Source organism: Nymphalis io, chromosome 8 (assembly GCF_905147045.1).
Source record: "Nymphalis io chromosome 8, ilAglIoxx1.1, whole genome shotgun sequence".
In the NCBI taxonomy this organism is placed as follows: domain Eukaryota; kingdom Metazoa; phylum Arthropoda; class Insecta; order Lepidoptera; family Nymphalidae; genus Nymphalis; species Nymphalis io.
Genome location: NC_065895.1, coordinates 13,689,297 through 13,710,600, shown reverse-complemented (window position 1 = coordinate 13,710,600; position 21,304 = coordinate 13,689,297). Strand labels below are relative to the sequence as shown.

Sequence of the window (21,304 nt, the reverse complement as noted above, 5' to 3'; positions counted from 1 at the left end):
ATTGAATTCAGCAAATTTCTATTTCCTCATGATGTTGTTCGCTGTCTTTCATTGCGGTGCATGCTACGATTAAAACCTGCTATCCTCGGTTAAGATCAGTGTGTTCTATCCACTTGGTTATTTCAGTTTAATAATATTCATAGTGCTCAGTACTATATTATATTACTCGAAAGAAATTCATTACATGTAATAAAATGCAGCAACGTAATGTGCATACATGATACGTAATGTTATCTCTACAGAGATCAAAAACACGATCCTTGAAAGATTTGTGTATGAAAAGGACACAGCACGCTCCACATAAAACTACAGTTTACTTTTAATCCAGACAAGAGCAAAATATTGCTAGGCAGCGGCCCGGAACCTCTTACTTGATAGTTTTTTTAAGTAATAGACAGTATAATTCTTCGGCAAAGGCAGCACGGTTGTGGAATTCACTTCCATCTGAAAAGCAGTCCATCATAATCAATTTCTATTTTTGAAACTGCAACTAAAACTATTACTTGTCCTTTTAGCCCGACCTACTTACTTTCTTCATATTTTATTCTGTCCTTTAATAAATATATATGTAACCTACTGCTTAATGTATTGCTTCCATTGCGAAGGTACGTATGTTTATTATAAGTATTTATTATATTTATATTCATATGTATATCAGAAGTATAACTACATGTATCGAGGCTTTGCAGGTATTTTTCTGTCGGGTATCTTAAAGAGAGATAAGACCGCTCCTTGAAAGCTTTTTTTAATGTTAAATTTACTGCATTATTTTCTTATTTTATGTGGATAATAAAGACATTTAACATTATTATATATTTAATAAAAATTATAATCGTCTGTTTTCCATTATTTCGTTTAAATATAGTTATTATTCAAATAAATAACTGCGCTTTTTACTGTATCGTCTGAACACGTCCGAATGGCTGCGAATAATTGTGTATTCTTCCTATGCGGGATCGCTCGCATGGCGGGCTATGATTATGTGAAAGAAAAAAGGAAATACAAAAAGTCAGTTCGACGCTTTGGTCGGACCGGTTTCTGGCTCTGCCATCATTTTGAGCCTTCCCAGTGAAATTGCTCAGTTAGCCCGTTGTTTTGGATCACGATCAAACGATTCAGTCATGCGATACACATACTTTCTATACACAACCATTTTATAAATCGAAAGAATGCGCCGCCTCATTAGGGTATTTTTAATGATAATAAATTCCTTTATAAAGTGTTCTTTTTGTGACTTAAAATTGTTTGCTCCATGCAACTTGATTTTTACCGTCTTTCGTAACTATAAAGTGTGGCTAATGTTATCACAACGATTAACTTTAGAATATACATTATAAAATAATAAATATATACTGTTTACTGTTTACTGCACATTGTGTTACAATTAAATGTAAACCAGTGGTACCTATGCATTTAACAAATTTATTAAACTACGATTCCACAGTACTGGTACTTTGGAATCGTAAGAGTAAGAGATAACTTGATTATTATTATTTTGATTTTAAATTTGCAAAAGTTATTGGTTGGTCTACGCAATTACTTCGCAAGACAAATAATTTAAAAAAAAATCTCCGATTCAAACTTTAATTGTACGCGTGCGAAGTTATTTAATTAATTATTAGTCTGTATTTTAACTGCCAGAGTAAAGCCTATTAAGAAAGTCTTAAAATATATTAAAAGGTAGTAATAAAAACGACGTTCGCTTCGCATTTCGTCGTAAATTAACACTTGATTAGACTCGAGAAACGCGGCGAATGTCAATAAATCATAAGTTCGTAACGTCTAGATATTAATAATACATGTCCCCCGGTGGAGTACGTACGAACGGGCGCTGCTTGCGTTTGATTTACAGACACGGATACTACAAGGTAGTTTGTTATAAGAAGAGCCTTTTGTGGGCAAGGGTGCTGTTTCTTATGACGTTCCTATGATTTAACAAGACGAGCTTCCTTCTCGGGCCAATCGGCAGGTAAACATGATAGAGAAATGTACTTCTATATGTATTAAAGCCTTTCGTCTGCCGCATTCGTCTAGTGGCCAGCTTATAGAACTATATTAACGTTCAAATTCTAGGTCCAATTAAAAATATTAGGTTTTTCTGTTACAAAGTTCTGATTAGCAGCCCGGAATAACTCAAAAGGCAAGTAAGGCCATTGGTCCTGCGAGTCGAATTACCGTCCCATAGGATTATACGATTAGCGCATTGGCTAATCTCCACGGCCAAAATCCGTCAGGAGAATATTATCGTGACCTTTACGTTGTTCATATGATGTCGCTAATTAAAAAAACATCGAGATTGATATTATATAACTTTAATATTATTCCTTTAAAGTGTCGGTTTTTGTCTTAATCATTTTATTATTAAAGTAAATCGTACCATTAATCCCAAAGGTGTCTTATAAAATAACATCGACAAAGTATATTTTTCAAATAATAGAAGTTAGCGTTATTTTCTATATGAAACAAACAAAAACTGAACTAAGCGAGTGAAGTCGTATAATTTAAGTGCTATTTAATAGTTCACCGAGATCGCGCTCCATCCCAGGCATATTAGTTAACGGAAAGTGTGGTTTGGCGCCCAGTTTTATGTTCATGGGCTATGAGGCAAGCCTTACGCCATTGAGTGAAACTGTATTTTAATGCCTATAACATCCCTTTATGAAGTCCCCTATCTTCCATTTTTATTGTTGTCTTTCTCAACTGGTATTTTATTAATTAAATAATCATTTCGATTAAATATCACAATGACTGCGGAATACAGAAAAGCGCCACTGAACTTCATGTGCTTTATTTGTGTTTACTATTTACATCGTGAGGAAACCCGACTTGGAATGAGTCGTATTAAAAACCCACCACATGTATATCCACATAACACGTATTGGAGCCGCGTTGCAGGAAGAGCTACAAAATCTTCTCAAACGTGGAGGCAGTCTTATCGTTAGCCCAGACTTTTGCTTTCTTTTTTGAATACTTAAGTAAATATTAAACTTTCCTTTTTAAAAAATGGGTGCACTTGACGTTTTCTAGTTACTTCAGTAGCAGCAGTATGCATAGCAGTCAACGCGTCAGACGACGATGCCACAGCCTGACTTGGTTTCCAAACGTGTTTTTACATTTAATCGAAATAACGAATATTTATCTCTATCGAACGTAACTTGTTTAATTTGTATCAAAAGGTCAACTCGCTTTTGGTTATCGAGGTCAAGAAAATGAATACACTTAATAATATAAAATTTTATATATAATTTAGAAATAATAAAAACATTTACATAAATCTTTTTCCATTTCATTTTACATAAAATATACTTTCTGAATAACAACATTCAATATAATCAAAGTAATTAGTTAGTCGAAAGAGCAAACATGCGATGGTCACGTTTGAGATGTATGTGTGATGTGCGAGCGATTCAGACAGAGGGGACGTGCCTTCTCGCAGACAGCTGTTGGACGGTTGACAGCGCCTATCTGATTAGTTTTAGACTAATGGACAGCTTTAACGGCAGTAACTTGTGATAAAATACTTTTTGAAGATATCCGGTTTACTATTAATAATATTCTATTTTCACTTGAGCGAGACGAAGTGGCCCAGTGCTTAGGACAGATGAATTTTATACGGAGTTCAACCCGGGCAAGCATTTAAATGTGCTTAATTTGTGTTTTTATTTCATCATTATGTTTTTTTAATGATAATGATGATAAGATCATTATGTTTACTAATAACTAAATATTACACTTATTTAAAAAAAAATAAGGCTTCTTATATTGCACATGATAATGTTATTATTATATTATTGTATGTAATTTTCTGATTGTTAAAAACAGTAATTACTAAGTTTCTTGCAGTTCGGTTTTTGTAGTTTTTTACCAACCGGTATCGGAACAGCGTGGTGGAATAAATTCCGAACTTTCTCCTCAAAAGGAGAGGAGGGCTTTGCCCAGCAGTGGGACATTAACTTTACATTCACTTGTTGCGTCATGAAGTCGTAATTTAAATTATAAGTATTTTATTAATGGCTTTATAGTGTGCCAAATAGGCATAGGTTATTTTGCAAATGTCAGTTAAGGTCGAATCTACGAGCTATGAGTAAGTAAGTAAACAAAATTAAACATTTTGTTGTAGTGCTAAGTATTTTATGTAAGGGCAATACATTTGCAAGATAACATTGTTTTTAACTTGCCTTTTCTACCATTGTGATAAGTGTTTTTCACAAAAGATTGAATGTGGGCTAATGTTACGTATAATTTAAAAATTATAGCTCTCTATCTAAAAAGCAGTGTTCTCAACGATTTGCGGATTTCTACGAGGTATTATGTAATGTCTGGTATCGCGGTTGTCCGTTAGCTGCGTCGGCGCAAGCACGCGTGCATCGTGCAATTTGTGAGCCGTGACCGTGAGCCGCTCCATAGTTTTATCTCAACGGCACTAGATCATAGTATCTTAACAAATCATATAATACTATAAGACTGCAGACTCACTGCAGTAATTACAATGCACTTTTCATTAAATCGTGCTTCTTGACGAGATTACGTTTTCAATATAATGTATGACATTATGTCAAAACTATGAATGTTAATCTTATGTTTAGATACTATTTTGTAACTATGTTTTACAAATTAACGGTAAAATAATCGTTTACGAATCGGAGATTTTTTTACTATTTTTAATAAACATTATCTTGACGCTTTAAAAATTCGTTGAAGTTAAATAAATATAAAAAATAGAAACAATGTCTTGCCATTTCATAATGAAATTTAAAATACTTTTATTCAATGAATACTTCCATAGCCGAGTCGCTGTAAGAAACGATCGCGCAATAAATATCGAATCGAAATGTCGATGTAGTAATTACTACGCAAGATGATGGTTCCCTTCGATAGCTATTTAATCATTTATTTATATTGCTGAGCAAAGCGTTGAGAATTTATAATTAAATATTATACTGTTCTCTATGAAATTTATGGACATCGATCATTTAGAAACTATATACATACACATAAATATATAATATATAAATTTACTAGTCTGTGGAGTATACAATGTAGCAACATTTATTTATTTATAAGTATCAATTAATATAAAAAACAGAAGCTGCAGAAAAAAATCTGCAATCGATATATGCTACGTCCGAAGTGAAATTGCCATCGTCGGCTTAGCTAGTCTACTTATTACTTATGAATCCGACTCTGCTGCTAAATTTATTCTTAATCGGCAGTAGTTCTTGCCGACCTGATATATAAATTTGATTAAGATGATATACATACCTACGTATATACGTATAATACTAGAAATTTCACAGTAATAGTGAGGTGTTAGTGCAAGTCATTCCAAGTAATTTTGGCATATATAATTTTTGCATTTATTACATTTCGACATACTTAATTACTATTTTCTCTGACTGTTTTGTTCAAAACAGTTAAACATAAAAAAACAATAGGAATCATGTTGCCACTCATCACTAGAGCCTAGAAGACAAAATGTTAACTGACACACCACATGCAGTCATCTAAGATATTTAACATAATATTGTATCTTGACATAATTTACGTAATACCGTTTTTTTTTCGACGACGGAGAGTAAAATGTATTTATACAATGAAGCGATCTCCAATTCCTTAGCGTAGCTTAATTATCAATAATAATACGTTCCACTTGCTTAATAAGTATGTCTTGTTGATGTAGGTCCCATGTGCGCGTGCGCAGAACATCATGTCCGCCGTGATGAGCACGCTTTCCATGATCAGCGGTGGGCGACGCGCGCACCGCAAACTCGCCAGGTAATATTTTAATTATCACTTTATTAGAATCTATTAGATAATTTAATTTTAAGAGCAGAGTTAACTATTGGACTTAAAACATTAGGTATTCGTTGGGTCTGTGATGGGCCAAGTAAAAATATTTTACTTAACACCTCGAGATTTGACAAGGTTATTCGTGGTAGGATGATTTTGCTCGAAGGCACAGTTCTCGGGGACCCATCCCGTTGCAGTCCCATCGGGTAAGTAATAGTAGTCTCACGAAGCCAATAGGTTATTTTTTTACCAATAAGCATATTGATTTTTCATATTTTTATATCACTAGCAAAATTGTGTTTTTTATAGTATAGGACGAGCATATGAGCCACCTGACGGTAAGTGGTCACCATCACTTACATCGCCAATGCGCCACCAACCTTGGGAACTAAGATGTTTGTTCCTTGTGCCAGCAATTGCACTGGCTCACTCACCATTCAAACCGGACCACAACAATACCAGATACCTACCCAGACAAGCCCGTCTGGGACACTTCTGGCACAAAGCCCAGTAGAAGTGAAATATATTATTTATCTGACATGATTTTTAGAACTCAACGTTACGTATCAAATTGTATTTTGTTAATTATATTTGCACATAAATACTGTTACGGTATATTGTATCGATAAGGTTTTTTACGCCAACCTGTATCTGGCAAACAAATTATATCGAGTGATTGTTTCAAATTTGATTTCACAAGAAACGAGAACGTTATGGGTGTTCTGAGTGGAATGTTAATATCCGTGGAATTACCTCAATAATCTCGTGTGTAGGCGGACGCACATTGACCGTCACTCCGGAGAGCAGATCTTATATACAATATTTATGAAAGTCATGACTTACAAACGAGTTGTGGTTGCGATTTTGTGTCTATTTTCCACTTCGTGACTGTCTTGTGTCTAACATATAAGTCCCTTTTAAATATAATTGCGAATAATAATTACTTCAGTGTTCGCTCAGTGAATCATGAAATACTGAAATTCGATCAATTTCATTTATGAAAATTTGAGAAAAACATACGAGTATATGAATTTGTATGTTTCCATTTTCTTATTGATAACACTTAAGCTTAAATTAAATATAGCACTTAAATAGGTACGAAACAAAATCGTGACAAGCAGGAGAAACAGGTTTTTTTTTTTTTTTTTTTTTTTTTTTTTTTTTTTTTTTTTTTTTTTTTTTATATGCCCCGGGATGGCAAATGACTCCACTCCACCTGATGGTAAGTGGTAGTAGAGTCCAAACGCGACGACGGCCAGTACAGTCGGGAAGAATGTTCTGTACTAGCCGTCCCCGCCATGCCGGCCCGCAAGATGCCTCTTCACGCCTCGTTTGAAGGAACCCGGGTTGTAAGAGGAGGGGAACACGTGAGCTGGTAAGGAATTCCATTCTTTGGTAGTGCGGCAAAGAAAGGAGTTGCCAAATTTCTTTGTGCGCGATGGAATTGATGTCACAGTTAGGCGGTGACATCGAGAACCAGCTCGCGTGGACTTAAGAAGGAAGGGGGAAGCAGGAATTAGAGAGAATAATTCCTCAGAGCACTCGCCGTGATACAGACGATAGAAAGCGCTCAGTGCTGCTATCTCGCGACGCAATTGTAAAGGTTCAAGGGTGTTTGTGACCTTTACGTCGCCAATAATGCGTACTGCACGTCGCTGCAAACGGTCCAAGGCCTCCATTAGGTACTTAGCGGAGCCATCCCAAAGGTGCGAGCAATATTCAACGCAAGACCGTACCTGTGTTTTGTATAACAGGCACAGTTGTTGTGGCGTGAAAAAACGCCGCACCTTGTTCAGAACTCCGAGTTTTCGTGAAGCTGTTTTTATAATAGCCTCGATGTAATCCCTTGGACTAAGGTCGCAGCGAACGTCCATCCCCAGCATGGCGATTTTGCTTTGTATCATCAGCGGTGTGCCACAGAGGGAAGGATGAGGGTAAAATGGTGACTTTTTCGCTGTGAGAGCGCACACCTGTGTTTTCTTGGCATTAAACTCAACAAGATTATCAGAACCCCATTTAGCGATGAGCTCTAATGTCCTATCGAGTTCAATGACAAGATTCTCCCGCCTCTCCTCAGTTTCCGCCCGCCCAGCCACTGCGCGTCCGTGGTATCCACCATGCACTGTACTATCATCTGCATAGCAATGTATGTTCCCAAGAGAGAGCATATCATTGATATGCAAAAGAAAGAGTGTGGGAGATAGCACAGATCCCTGGGGGACCCCAGCATTCACTACATAGAATTGTGAAGCGCAACCATCTACTAAAACACGAAGGCTACGCTTGTGTAGGAAGCTGGCAATCCAGGTGCATAGCTGAGCAGGCAGACCATATGCCGGTAGCTTGGAGAGAAGACTTCTGTGCCAGACCCTGTCGAAAGCCTTGGAGATATCGAGGCTGACAGCCAACGATTCTCCATGCTTGTCGATAGCTTCACCCCAGAGGTGCGTTACGTACGCTAGAAGATCACCTGTGGACCGTTTTGGTCGAAACCCGTACTGACGATCATTAATTAGACAGTGATCTTCTAGGTAATGGATCAGTTGGTTGTTTAAAATCCGTTCCATCACCTTACAAAGTACTGAGGTGATAGCTATTGGCCGATAATTTGCCGGGTCAGACCGATCCCCTTTTTTGGGAACCGCTTGCACATTAGCTCTTCTCCAAGCCTCCGGCACACATCCCGAAGAGAGAGAAAGTTGGAACAGGCGCGTTAACACAGGAGACAGCTCCGCTGCGCACTTCTTCAGCACAATGGCTGGTATTCCATCGGGACCACTAGCTTTCCGTATATCGAGTGATTGCAGCTCCGCACGCACATCACGTTGCCTGATTTTGATGTCAGGCATCGTGTGGCCACATGAAGGTATTGTTGGTGGCTGCGCACTACAATCATCGATCACAGAGTTGTCGGCAAAGAGTTTAGCCAGGAGGTCGGCTTTCTCCTGCGGACTGTGAGCTAGCGATCCGTCCGGATTTCTGAGCGGTGGCAGCGAAGGTTGGCAGAAATTGTTTTGCACAGACTTGGTCAGACGCCAGAAGCTACGGGAGCCCCTAGGATGCGAAATAAGGTCATGACCAATCTGTACAATGCGCTGTGCATCTGCTCTCGTGTATGCCTTCCTACAGGACTTGGAATTTTTATTGTAGTTTGCTTTCAGTGAGTCAATGTTAGATGCCCCGCTATTGCAGCCGTTGATCCACGCGCGATATGCCGCCTGCTTAGATGATACAGCGTCGGCACATTCACGCGTGAACCAACGGTTACGCGTACCCCTATTGATGAGATCTGAGCTAGGAATGTAGTATTCCATTCCTAACATGATCTCATCAGCAACAGCAGCGGCACTAGCTGTCGGGTCATTCCCACTGAAGCAACGTTCCTTCCAAGGGACTGACGCATAGTAATCGCGCATACCGTCCCAATCTGCCGACTTATAGTGCCAAACGCGACGTTTGCATACCGCTGATGGCGGCAGCTTGGCCTGTGGCACTTTGGTAGATATAAGGCCGTGATCCGAAGAACCAAGTGGAGCCTGAACCACAACCTGATATTCCACCGGGTGAGAAGTCAGCAGAAGATCCAGTAGAGAAGGCGCTTGCCCATCAATGTCCGGGATCCTGGTGGGCTGATCAACCAGTTGGGTCAAGTCGTGTGTGAGAGCAAAAGCATGAGCAGTTCTTCCAGCATGGTCAGTTTTGAGGGATTTCAACCATGATTCATGGTGAGCATTAAAATCCCCCAAAAACACCAATTCCGCGTTAGGAAACTGCTCTTGCGCAGCATCTGCCAACCGACTAAGATGGTCGAATAATCGGCTTGTCTCCAAGTCACCATTGTGGGATCTGTAGAGGCACACGTAGACTCGACTCTGACGAACCAGGTCCACACGTACCACCAACATGGAGAAGGAGGGGTCCTCCAAGCAGCGCAATCGGTGACAACAAACATCCGCCCTGACGAACAAGCATACTCCGGCTTTCGCTTTAAAAGATTCTTCCAGCATGTAGCCGGGATAGTTAAGGTAGCTGGTGTCGGCAGGGCGGAGTATTTGCGTCTCCGTGAGAAACAACATTGCTGGCCGTGCTGTCTCGAGATGGTGGTGGACAGCGTTGAGGTTAGCATGGAGTCCTCGGATGTTAGAGAACTCGACCTCAAACAGCGTGGGTATGGTGGGGGTGTGCACCGCTGAACGACCGTTATTTCTTATTTGCGCTACCATTTGGAAATTAGGAAAAGAGACGTGAGGCGAGCGACGTATTGCCACGATAGGGATGGGCAAAGTATGGAGGCGTGTTTTCCCAAATGTTTGCCAAAAAGGAAAATATACTGATCCGCCGGACGGAAGGGCCCCCGAACCCCCCCGGAAGTGGCCGCCGGGACCCCACCTTCCGGTCACCAACCGGCACGACGGTCCACCCCGAGATTATGCGTGGCCTGGTGGGGCAGCCTCGAGAGCTGGTTAGGCACGCTCGGGCCCCTGTACTATGCCACGGGCGGCCAGCGGAACAGCCGTTTCTTCGGGTCTCCCTGTCCGGCAGGTCAATACAGTTTCCCCCGGCATTGGTTCAACAGCCGTCTCCACTGGACCAACACCCATCGCGGCAATAATCGCTCGGGCACTGGCTGTACGCTGGCTGACCTCGAAACGCGGCTGCAAGCCACTTCACGAGTTTTTCACCATGCGTACGGTGGTAACAAGCCAGGCGGATGTTAGCATCCTACCACCAGATGAGCAGATGGTCGCTCAGATATCCCTTAGTCGCCTCTTACGACACCCATGGGAAAGAGAGGGGCAGTGAAATGTATTCTTTCTCCGTCACTGCACGGATAAAGGTAGGTACTAAACTGTTATCTTTTCCTACTTTCATGCACATAGATTTATGAAAAATAGAAATTACTAACAAGTCAGTTACAACGGAATCGATCTAGAAGTGTACTGAGAGATAATAGTTTTAAATTTGGTTTCGATAATCATGTTTCAAACGATATTTCGAAATCTAAATAGTATAGTTCTATATAATTATTTAATGAACACCTTACATAGTGAAATAAGCTATTTAAATAATAAATGACTCTTTTCCTTTTTTATAATTAAGTAAGTAAAGTATTTAAAGTCATTACTAATACTACTAATCTCCCCTCTAATTAAGTGTTAATTTTTTACTAGAAGCGGATACATCAATAGCCCAAGGGTTGAAGATCTAGTCCCGCTGTTGTCTAAATTTAATTTTTGAAATAAATTCGTCTATATTTGTCTATCACTTTATTTTTGATCAAATAGATTGAATAATTACGATGCGGAGTATAAATTTTAACAAGTAATATTTTATCAATTATATTCTTTAAAATTGCGTTATAATAACAATTTGGTCGGATTTTCTTCCTGTATTTAGTAATAAAGATAAATAAAAACAGATACTTAGCGTCACATTGACCAACTAATAACGAAATCTAGTGCAGTTGTGCAAAAGTAATCGAGCCAGTGTTTCAAGGTTTCATGTCTAGGTGATGTTGTTATTGAGTCAACGTAACGACTGCACAAGAACAATCTTGTCACGGCCCATCGCACTGTTGCGCCCAGTGTGGAATTTGAGAGAAATTTTACAAATACCGTCACAGAATATTCGAAAACAATATCAGGAATCGCTATTGTTCAGGGTCACTTCGATATTTTAATGTAATTTAGCAAATGTTTGTCTTTTATAACTTGTATAACTTGTTTCTCTGATACATCAAACTTAAATGGTGATAAATAGTGGTGAAAAGTGTATAAGCTTTAGTTTATTTTTAAGTGTGATGATATTCTTACAAGATATATTTATGTTTTGCAGCTCCCGTAAGTCGGGCCAGTTCTCTGACGCTGGCGAGGAGCGCAGTCGCAGCCAACATGACCTCAACAAACAGCAACGATCCGCGTCACTCGTGAGTCGCATTATTTCATCTTATTTATAAATGTGTTTCCGACCCCATTCCGGTGGCTAGGGTACTATTAAATGGAGGTTTTAATGCACGTGCTTATTACTTTCTTAATACCTTAATCGGCTCTTGCGATACCTACGGGTTGAGATGGAATGGATCTATTCTACTCTGCCAGAATTCATACAGATATTTTATATGCGAACAGCATCATCTTAATAATCTCAGGAATGTTACTCAATTGTACTTATCTTACATTATTTGTAAATTTGCTATAATAGGATACAGAGGCATACATTGTAATATTTATAACCTAACGATTACCAAAGGTTTTCGCCGTCAAATTTTATTGTTATGAGTAGGTTATGTAACGTTTGAACGAAACATTTCTGACACATATAAATTTCACTTCTGTCACATTAATTTATATGACTTTTATTTTATGAATTATGTATTAAATTTATGAAACACATATCTTACTTTGTCATGATGTCGACTAGGAGCTTGAAAATAAACGATTAACTTTTTCAACATATAAGAAGCCTTCGGCGAAAACTAGTTAGTTCTACAAAGACACACTAAACCATAAAGCGAAACTCGTTAAATCATAGCGGTCTTACATTGTAGGGGTGAAGAATTTTACACCTATTTTATGGCTCTAGAAATGGTATACAACACGTTTCAGAATTTTATTAGCCTAATAATATACGTAAGTGCAAAAATGTAGTACGTCGGGGAACCCTCCTTTTTCTAAACGACGTCTAAACGTAAATATATTTAATCACTAGCAGTAGCAAAAGTCGATGCCATTTTGTTGTGTGTTACAAGTCAGTGCAAGGATATAATGAATTATTGGTAAAGTTACGAAATAATCGAAAAAGACTTCTTCATATATAGTTAAGTTGCGAAGAGGATCGAATTCTACTGCCGTACGAACGTTAAGCGCACGGTAATTATTCGATTACTTTTCCTTAGCTTAAAAAAAACATTTTGAATTCGGTTTATTAAGTAACCGCTGCAATAGTAAAACGCTTAAATAAACTTATATTTTAAACATGTCCGATCTTTATTCGTATAAAGTAACTTGCAGCAAATAAACAAATCTTAAATCATAATATTTTGTCCCTTAAGTCCTGTATTCCAAAAAACCATTCGATAGATCGAACTTCAACTTAGCCAACACTTTTTTTTTCACGCTGGAAAAACTCGTAACGCGTTTCCCCCACGGGAACAGTGGGAGAAAGGGGGGGGGGGGGGTTGTGGGGCTCGCCGCTATCTGAGGCGCTGAGTGCGTCACGAACATCGGAATAACAACAAAAAAATCCAGCGATACCCTAGACGGAAGTCTTAACAAGGAGCACGACGGGATCGCTTGCGCATGCTACCGCGAAGCTTGACGGACGACCGGACTATGCAGGCCTCCATTCTCTAGTGGGATTACCAGGGTACTGAGAACCTCCCTAGTTATACAGACAAACTTAGCCAACACTAAAAAATATTAACCATTTATAAATACTCTTCCACTTCTAATTCTAGTCCTATCAAGCACATGCAGTCGGTGAATGTATGCGACATTATTCAATCTCTTTTGAATAAATATAGAGTAAGGACTTTTTGTGTTTTATACAAACACCAAATGCAGACGTTAGTTATCCTCACAAACCAGCGTGCATTATCCGCATTTTGACGTTGTATTCGAGTAATAAAAATAAACAAGAGCTTGTCAGGTATTGTGCACGTACACGCGCTGTTGACACACGACACGAACAACGATGTCCTTTGTAATATAAACCCCACGGTGAAACAAAGAACATATGAAAATTGTTATGAAATTAAAATACTCAAAGTCGTTGTGACTTATGTATTCATTACGAGTTGTGCTCACGGCTTTGTTTGTCGGACCATGATTTCTATAGCCTTTTTGACTATCCTTATGAAATATATCCCTCTTTCGGAATAAACCCCGTACTCGTTGTTAGTTCGGTTATTATAATCAAAAAACGATTCGTTTTGCTTACGGAAAAAAAATGTTGTAATTGTAATTGACATTTACATTTTTTATTGAAACACTAGTATCTGTCGTCTTCATACAATTTAGGTATTCGTTATTCATAGCCGATACCGATTAGTAAAAATCTTAATAACGCCTCGTAAATAATTCTACAATACTAAGCAAAACTAATTGTTTCTTGAATATGGTAGCCGGGTATTAATTTAACCTAACTAGATATTTATTACTACAACACTTCTAGAGTTGTAGTAATATCAATCCAGTAGTTTCTAAATAATTAAGTTAATGTCAGTAATAGCCTGTGAATGTCCCACTGATAGGCTAAGGCCTCCTATCCCTTTTTGAGGAGAAGGTTTTGGAGCTTATTCCACCACGCTGCTCCAATGCGGGTTGATGGAATACAAATGCAGGTTTTCTCACGATGTTTTTCTTCACCGTCAAGCACTAGATGAATTATAATCACAAATTAAGCACATGAAAATTGAGTGGTGCTTGCCCGGGTTTCAACCCACGATCATCGGTTAAGATTCACGCGTTTTACCACTGAGCATTTCATTTTCAAATAAAAGTATATACAAAGTATTTTTTAATTATCTATTATTAATGCCACCTTTTTAAAAGATTTACTAATATTCGTATTTACCCTTCCAATTAAGTGTAAAAAATGTGTTAGGAGCGGGAACGCCAATAGCCCAAGCGGACAGGATCGAACCAACGACTTTTACATCGCTAGGCGGCCGGTAACTCGTATAAATATAAATTGTATAAATACCTACAATTTAAATTATACTACAGTGATAATGAAATTAGTCCGTATGCCACAAAAAATACTTATAGTATTTACTTATAAAAATAATTATATATAAATAACGAATCCTGGTTTTAATTAACTTTGTTGAATCATAAGATTAATTAAAACTTCAGCCACGCAATACCGTAACAATAAATATGGGAACGTCTACATTGTACACACGACCCCGAATATTTTTATTCGATTCAATTCTTAATACATTGGATTTTAGGAACTTTCCTAAGTTTCCATGTCTGTTAAGTCGACGCCTACTGTACTTGCAAACAATTGTGTCTACAGTGCAATCATCACAAAGTTTTTTTATAACCTGAGAATTGCCGTAATTGTAGATACAGTAAACATTACGACGTGATTTCCACGCCTTCTTGACGCCTTCTCATAACAAATAAAATAAAAAGAAAACATTAATGTTAACGTCCAATTAAGTACTTGAAGAAGCAAGTTGCATATATATTATATGCAATTACAGTTTTCAAAAACTAAACCTTTTATAAGAATTATTATAGGTTAGTCTACTTCTGTTAATATTAGTGGCATATTTTTCGTATCTGCTAACATACAATTTAAATCAATTCACAGTCTACAGAGGCGTTTGGACATTGGACAACCAATGCTTCATAATAACAAAGGATGCCGCGCGCCCACGACCTGTCGTGTCGAGGCGAACATTACTTGTACTAAAGGTACAACGATCACAGACTAAACAAGAAGTCTACAATTAAATATGTAAAACAAGAGAATCAATCATATTTGTAATATAGGAATTGAGCTCTACCCGTTCAAACTAAGTTTTTTATCAAAATCTATTTACCTCATTTACTCAATAATACATTAGCTTCTTATATAAAATATTTCTCACAATATTTTCTTTTGTTAAAACATTCTAAACGACTTCCTACTTCACTTATAAATGTATTAACAATGCGTTAAGCAAAAAACGTTCTCAAATTGATTTCGCTATTTCAAATAGCTAAAAGAATCTAAAAAGGGCTCCAATATTAAGCTATATGTTATACCATACCCTGACATAAGGCATTTCTAATATATAACTGGTACCTACCTATTTCCTAGTTGCCTAAATGGCAGAGGTAGGTGCTTGTTGCAAAACAAAAATAGTATTTCTATAATTGTAATTAGTACCTATCGTTTTATTACAAAACATAAAGTTACAGAAGAGTTTCAGATAACGACATCAAATTAATTTATATTACATTTGATCATTTATATTGTTGTTATTAAACGCCTGCTCATTATATTTTTGTTAAGAATATCCTACGTTCAGGTTCATACAAAAGAGTGCTAGTGTCTCCTGAATAAGAAAACAATGCCAACACTTAGTGTTTATTTGCCGATTACGATTATCGATTAATTATTCACTGTTCTTTATATATTTATAAAAATATATTTTTGAGTAAATAATTTTTAGAAAAAATCCAGACCATATTATTCACGATAGTTACAACATTTCTGCTTAACGGTTTCCGGATGGACGCTATAAAGCAAAGGGAAATGGTAGTAGTTTTTACGTTACCCATCGCTCTGGCATGTTCTCGCACGACAAGAATGTGTAAAATGCAATTAGTTGATCGCAGTCATCTTCCAGGAAACACAACTCGTGAGGTTTTCTAATCCGCTCCAATAAGTAAACATAAGTTTTTTTACCCTAATCTACATGGTAATTACAATCTAACCTAATAAGGAACTCTTGTCCGTCTGTACCTATTTAACTTTGTATGATAATTTAGTTGTAATTAAAAATATTTTAAATAATACTTATGCCTTAAATGAAATAAGCGACTGTAAATCTTAGAATATAATGACACTGCGCGATCTTTCCTTTTATGTTTAGCTACTTAAATCACATCATCACAGTATATCGAAGTATATGTTTTCGTATAGCGAAATTAAACTATATACGTAATGGGTTTTCGCCCGCGGCCACGTCTGCCTGACGGACTCGACATTAAATGAGGCTGAGCATTTATCCCTAAAATCCAAATCTACCTTTTTAAAGCTGAACGTACATTTTGTAAATTAGCCTTGCTTCAAGCGCTCTCCAGTCGGTGCGTCTAACTGTGCTAGGTTTAGTATAATATTTATATTATAGCAAAAAAGCCTAACGAAAGCCGTACATACCGGCCACGTAATTATATTTGACCGGACATTTATATTAATATAATATAACATTATATTGGAGCCAATCGTGCTACTAAAATTAACAAAGTCTCTCTGTTATCTTTAAAAAATCTTATAACAATAATTGTCAATAAAATTTAAGATACAAATTTGAAAATTTAATATCTCTCTGATCACTTTCACACCTCTTGGAGTTTATGAAGTAAACAAAGCCGTGTTCGCGGCCCGCCATTCGATAACATAGTGGTTATAGCGTGCTGTTAGATTAGGTACCTAATGAATAATATTTTTCTTGTATTGATCGGGTTCTCGTTAATTAAGCCAAGGCCACAAACGACTGTTCCGGTGACCGGTTGTACGTAAATTGAGTAATTTATTTAATTTGTTATGAATATAAAGTTAACTTGTTTTCGAATTATCTTCCCGGCGAATATTATGAACAACTGTTCAGTTAACCCGGGATCGGTTACGTATTGTGATGTAATGACACTGTAATAATTATACCAATGCAAGTGTCTGGCGACTTAATGGCATGTTAACTGCCGATTTAATGTGTTAATTATTTCAAACGTAACGTGAATTCAATTGACATTCACGGAGTCGTGAAACGCGACATGCGCACGCGCACGCGCTCGCTCGTTGGATTTTATTAGACACGATACATATAATTAAATAATTTCAAGTCAATGATCGCAACATATGAGGGCAATGTTATTGTTAGAATTAATAAAAAAATAACTGAAAAAAGTAATTAAAAGTATAAAGAGCACGGTAAACATTATCCCATCCGCTTTAAAAGTCGTGCCGGTACTTTTTGTCATCACCAATGAACTAACAACTACAAAGATAAAGTTATGGTAACAGAACACCGCAGCTGCACTTCGTCTCCGGGAATATAAAGATAGTCCTGATAAGACCTCTGATATAAACAGAAATGGATCTTATCTTTACATCGGCACCGCTACCGCGGATACATCACATTTCTGCTTGCAAGGGCGTACGTTCCAAAGATGTACATACTGCGCACAGCACACATAATGTTTGAGATAATTGTGATACTCATGCCTTGAATTTTGTAGTTGTCTGACGTGAAAATATAATTTCTCAACAATATTCGACTTATAAATATTTTATTTTGTTTAACAATTAAGAAATGCATGTAAAGTAAACCTGCGGTTGTGAAGGTAAATATCATGCGATTCAGTATGATTATTCTACTATATCTTTGCTTCGTGATAGAAAGAGATTTGTATGTCTGTCCACTAAACAAAACAACTAGATGACGCTATATATATAGTAAAGGGCTTAGTCGTAAATCTAAAACAATACTTAATATCTATTTTTCTTCATTTTGACAAGATTTCGGGATCTTTAAGCTTACAAGCTAGCAATTAAATTATTTTAAAAGACTCAATTAATTATTTTCAAATGCAAATTCGACCCATTCAAACAAAATACTTATATATATCTGTGAGATCACATCGTACCTAAGTTTAGAAAATATCAATTATTCCGCTCAGCCTGTAAGCAGGTTGACTTGTCGCCGTGAATATAATTTGTTCGCGTTAGTTCAGTCGCGTGCTCAGAACAGGCCGCGGGAGGCCACGGGCTGATTATTCCTAATAAGCTTCGATCTGCTCCGGTAAATAAGAAACACTGAACTATGAGTCACAGCAAAACTGTTTCTAAACGACACAATTAAAATTACACAGCGGGTACTCAGATCTCATTTATTTGATGTAGATTGTGATTCGGTCAAACCTTTTTATAAATTTTGACAAATGTTTTGTGTTTTGTACGCACACACCCACGTACGAACTAATTAAATTGTCATCTTTATGCCTATACTAACTATTTACATTAATTGTCTTCGAGTTTGTAATACATATGTACTTAAACTAATTGACAGCATAAGTGATATGATACTATTTCCCATTCAAATAAATATATCATGTTATTAACCTTTGTAAAAAATAATACGACCCTTAAGTTAAAAAAAACCACTTTCTTTCTCAGGTAATGATGATGATTTTTAACAAGTGTAACGCTCCCATAATTATTAACGAATTACTTTGACAATATGAGTTTCGTGAGGCTTTTTACAGCGTATTTTACAATTACAAAAATGGAGCATGTAATTGTCTTCGACTCGGAAAAACGACTAAGGTTTTCATCTTTCTAAGAAACAGAATTATTTTTTCAAAAGGTGGAATTATGCACCGGCTCTTAGAGTTTATGTGCCTGAAGCTATTCTCATAAAAGTCACATTCAGTATTTTTACTTACAGTTTAAGTAGCAGTATAAATTTAAGTGAAAGACTTATTTTTAAATTGTTAATAAGGCTCTGCGGTGAAGCAGACGGCCGAGCCCTCGGCGTACAAAGCAAGGGTCCCATTGTCCGCCGCTAATTATCATAACATTTAAGACATTCCATTTGTTTGTTGTTGCAGCAAACCCTGGAGCCGGGAGTCGTTAACCTCGAGAATCTGGAAGCCAAGGTCGGTGAACTGTTACACTATTTATTTATTGCTTCGTATTACAAAAATATTAAGGAAAATAATGGCGAAAAACCATTTTTTAAATGAGATAACAACCTGTCTCGTTATCCCCCCACCGGTGACATGAGCTGGTAAAATTTTCGCCGAAAGAATCGTAACTGCTATTTAATGGGTAATTGCTGCTGGCATTCTTGCCACTGTTTCGCGGTATTTCGCGGTCATGATTTGTGCGGTAGCTATTTTTAATTTTGATTTGTTTGTGTTTATTTAAGTGCTTGATATAAAGTTCTCTATCGCTATTAAAAACTATAGTATTTCTAGTCCGTAAGATATTGAATATTATATGTATATGTTTATCTCCGCGGTATAACAAAAAACTTTTTGTTCAATTTTCAGTAATCATATTAACTTTAGTAGTTATATTAACTGTTATACTTTCTTAAACTTATGTTTACTTTGATTTTAATAAGACTACAAAAATACGGTCATCTTTAAAGATCTACTCATATTAGAATATGAGAGAAGGCGTCTGGTTGCCTTCACAGAAAATAATTTCATGTAACATATTTACTCATAAGGACTACTTGTTGTGAAAATCATAAACGAATGATATTGTTTTCACCTAATTTTGTAAGTCAGTATTGATTTGGTAAGGACTCATTTGGAGATTCTATAGTATTTTACTTTATTTTTTCCACATTTATTTCGTCACCCATTAAAGCCCTTCACGTTGTACAAAGCTTCAATAAATCAGTTCTATCAAACCGTTATTGCAAATTTTCTAAATATTGAACTATATATGTACGTTATTTTCAAAAATAGATTTTATGTCAGACACGTGTTATATCATGATATTATACCATGTAAATTATGGGAACATTCGATAAGCTGTTGGGAATGCAATAATGGCCACGGTATAAATGGTTGTTACTAAAAAAAATAGAAATGTTACCGTAATAAATCATATACAATTTACATCGCCCGATTCTAAGACAAAAAAGGCAACTAAAGAAACCATTCTTGTAGTCTATTAGTCAGTCGTTAGGGACAGGTTTATTTTTTAAATAAATACTTACTGTGATATCGATAAATTTATATGAATATCGGCAGACTATTAAAAATTGGTATAAAGTATAGATTAACATTTTTTTCCAATTGTTATAAAGTCTACATTTAAATAAAATTATATATAAATAGTTATAAAATAAATAGTCTCGAATTAAAGTCTAAGATTTTTAACGTAAAGATCATTTTTATTGATATATTATATAATTATATTACAGTTTGCGTGCTTATTATGATTTGCCATGAAAAACCGACTTAAAATAACACTTTGCTGTCAAATGAATTCAAGATAAACCATCAATTCTGACAAATAGATATAAATATGAATCATGAACTGAAACAAAAATTGATACCGCTTGATAACATCGACAGCACGTCTCCGCACTAATTGGCGCGCACGCAAGATGGCGGTGGCAGGACAATTAGCGTCGCACAGATAACATCAGACATGATTGACCACGATAGCGTTGTTTACAGCCATTCCACGCGGTACATGCGATGTTTGTAAACATATAATGCGACATGTATTATAAAAACCTTCAAAGCACTGATTTTTAGTATTCAATTAGCCCACTTATATTTTATCTATGTATTAGCTATGCATAGTATTAATAATGGTTTGGTTGTTAATGTAATTGTTGGAAATCATTTTATATTACTTAAACTCGATCGCTTTACTTTGTCGGGGAAGTGGCGAGCATTTCAGCATATTATAATTTGCTTATATTTCATATCGATAGGGAGATTAAAGCTTATCTTAATTAAAAATATATTTTAGCACTTATTGAGGCTCTTCGAAAGATATGTTTTTAGTCTCATTATATTTTAAGGTATATATTTGCTTTTCAAAACACCTGGAAATAATATATTTTATTAATTTGGTACTGGTGATTGAAAGTAAAACTTCTTGTAACAATAAGTTTTAACGCAGAGTTTGCATGACAACTTCAAATTTGATTAAACGAAATACAAGCAATAATAAGCAGTTTTCAGACATTGTAAATGTAAATATATATATATATATATATATATATATATATATATATATATATATATATATATATATATATATA

The 21,304-nt window shown here is 36.4% G+C and overlaps 1 protein-coding gene across 1 annotated transcript in view; it reads left to right on the top strand.

Moving 5' to 3' along the window:
• The window catches only part of LOC126769974 (uncharacterized), a 59,625-nt gene that overhangs the window by 14,509 nt on the left and 23,812 nt on the right, over positions 1-21,304 (top strand). The window contains exons 2-4 of the mRNA XM_050489046.1: positions 5,681-5,775; positions 11,626-11,716; positions 19,119-19,166. Coding sequence (XP_050345003.1) covers positions 5,708-5,775; positions 11,626-11,716; positions 19,119-19,166 — 207 coding nt within the window. The 5' untranslated portion in view covers positions 5,681-5,707. The remainder of the gene's footprint in view (positions 1-5,680; positions 5,776-11,625; positions 11,717-19,118; positions 19,167-21,304) is intronic.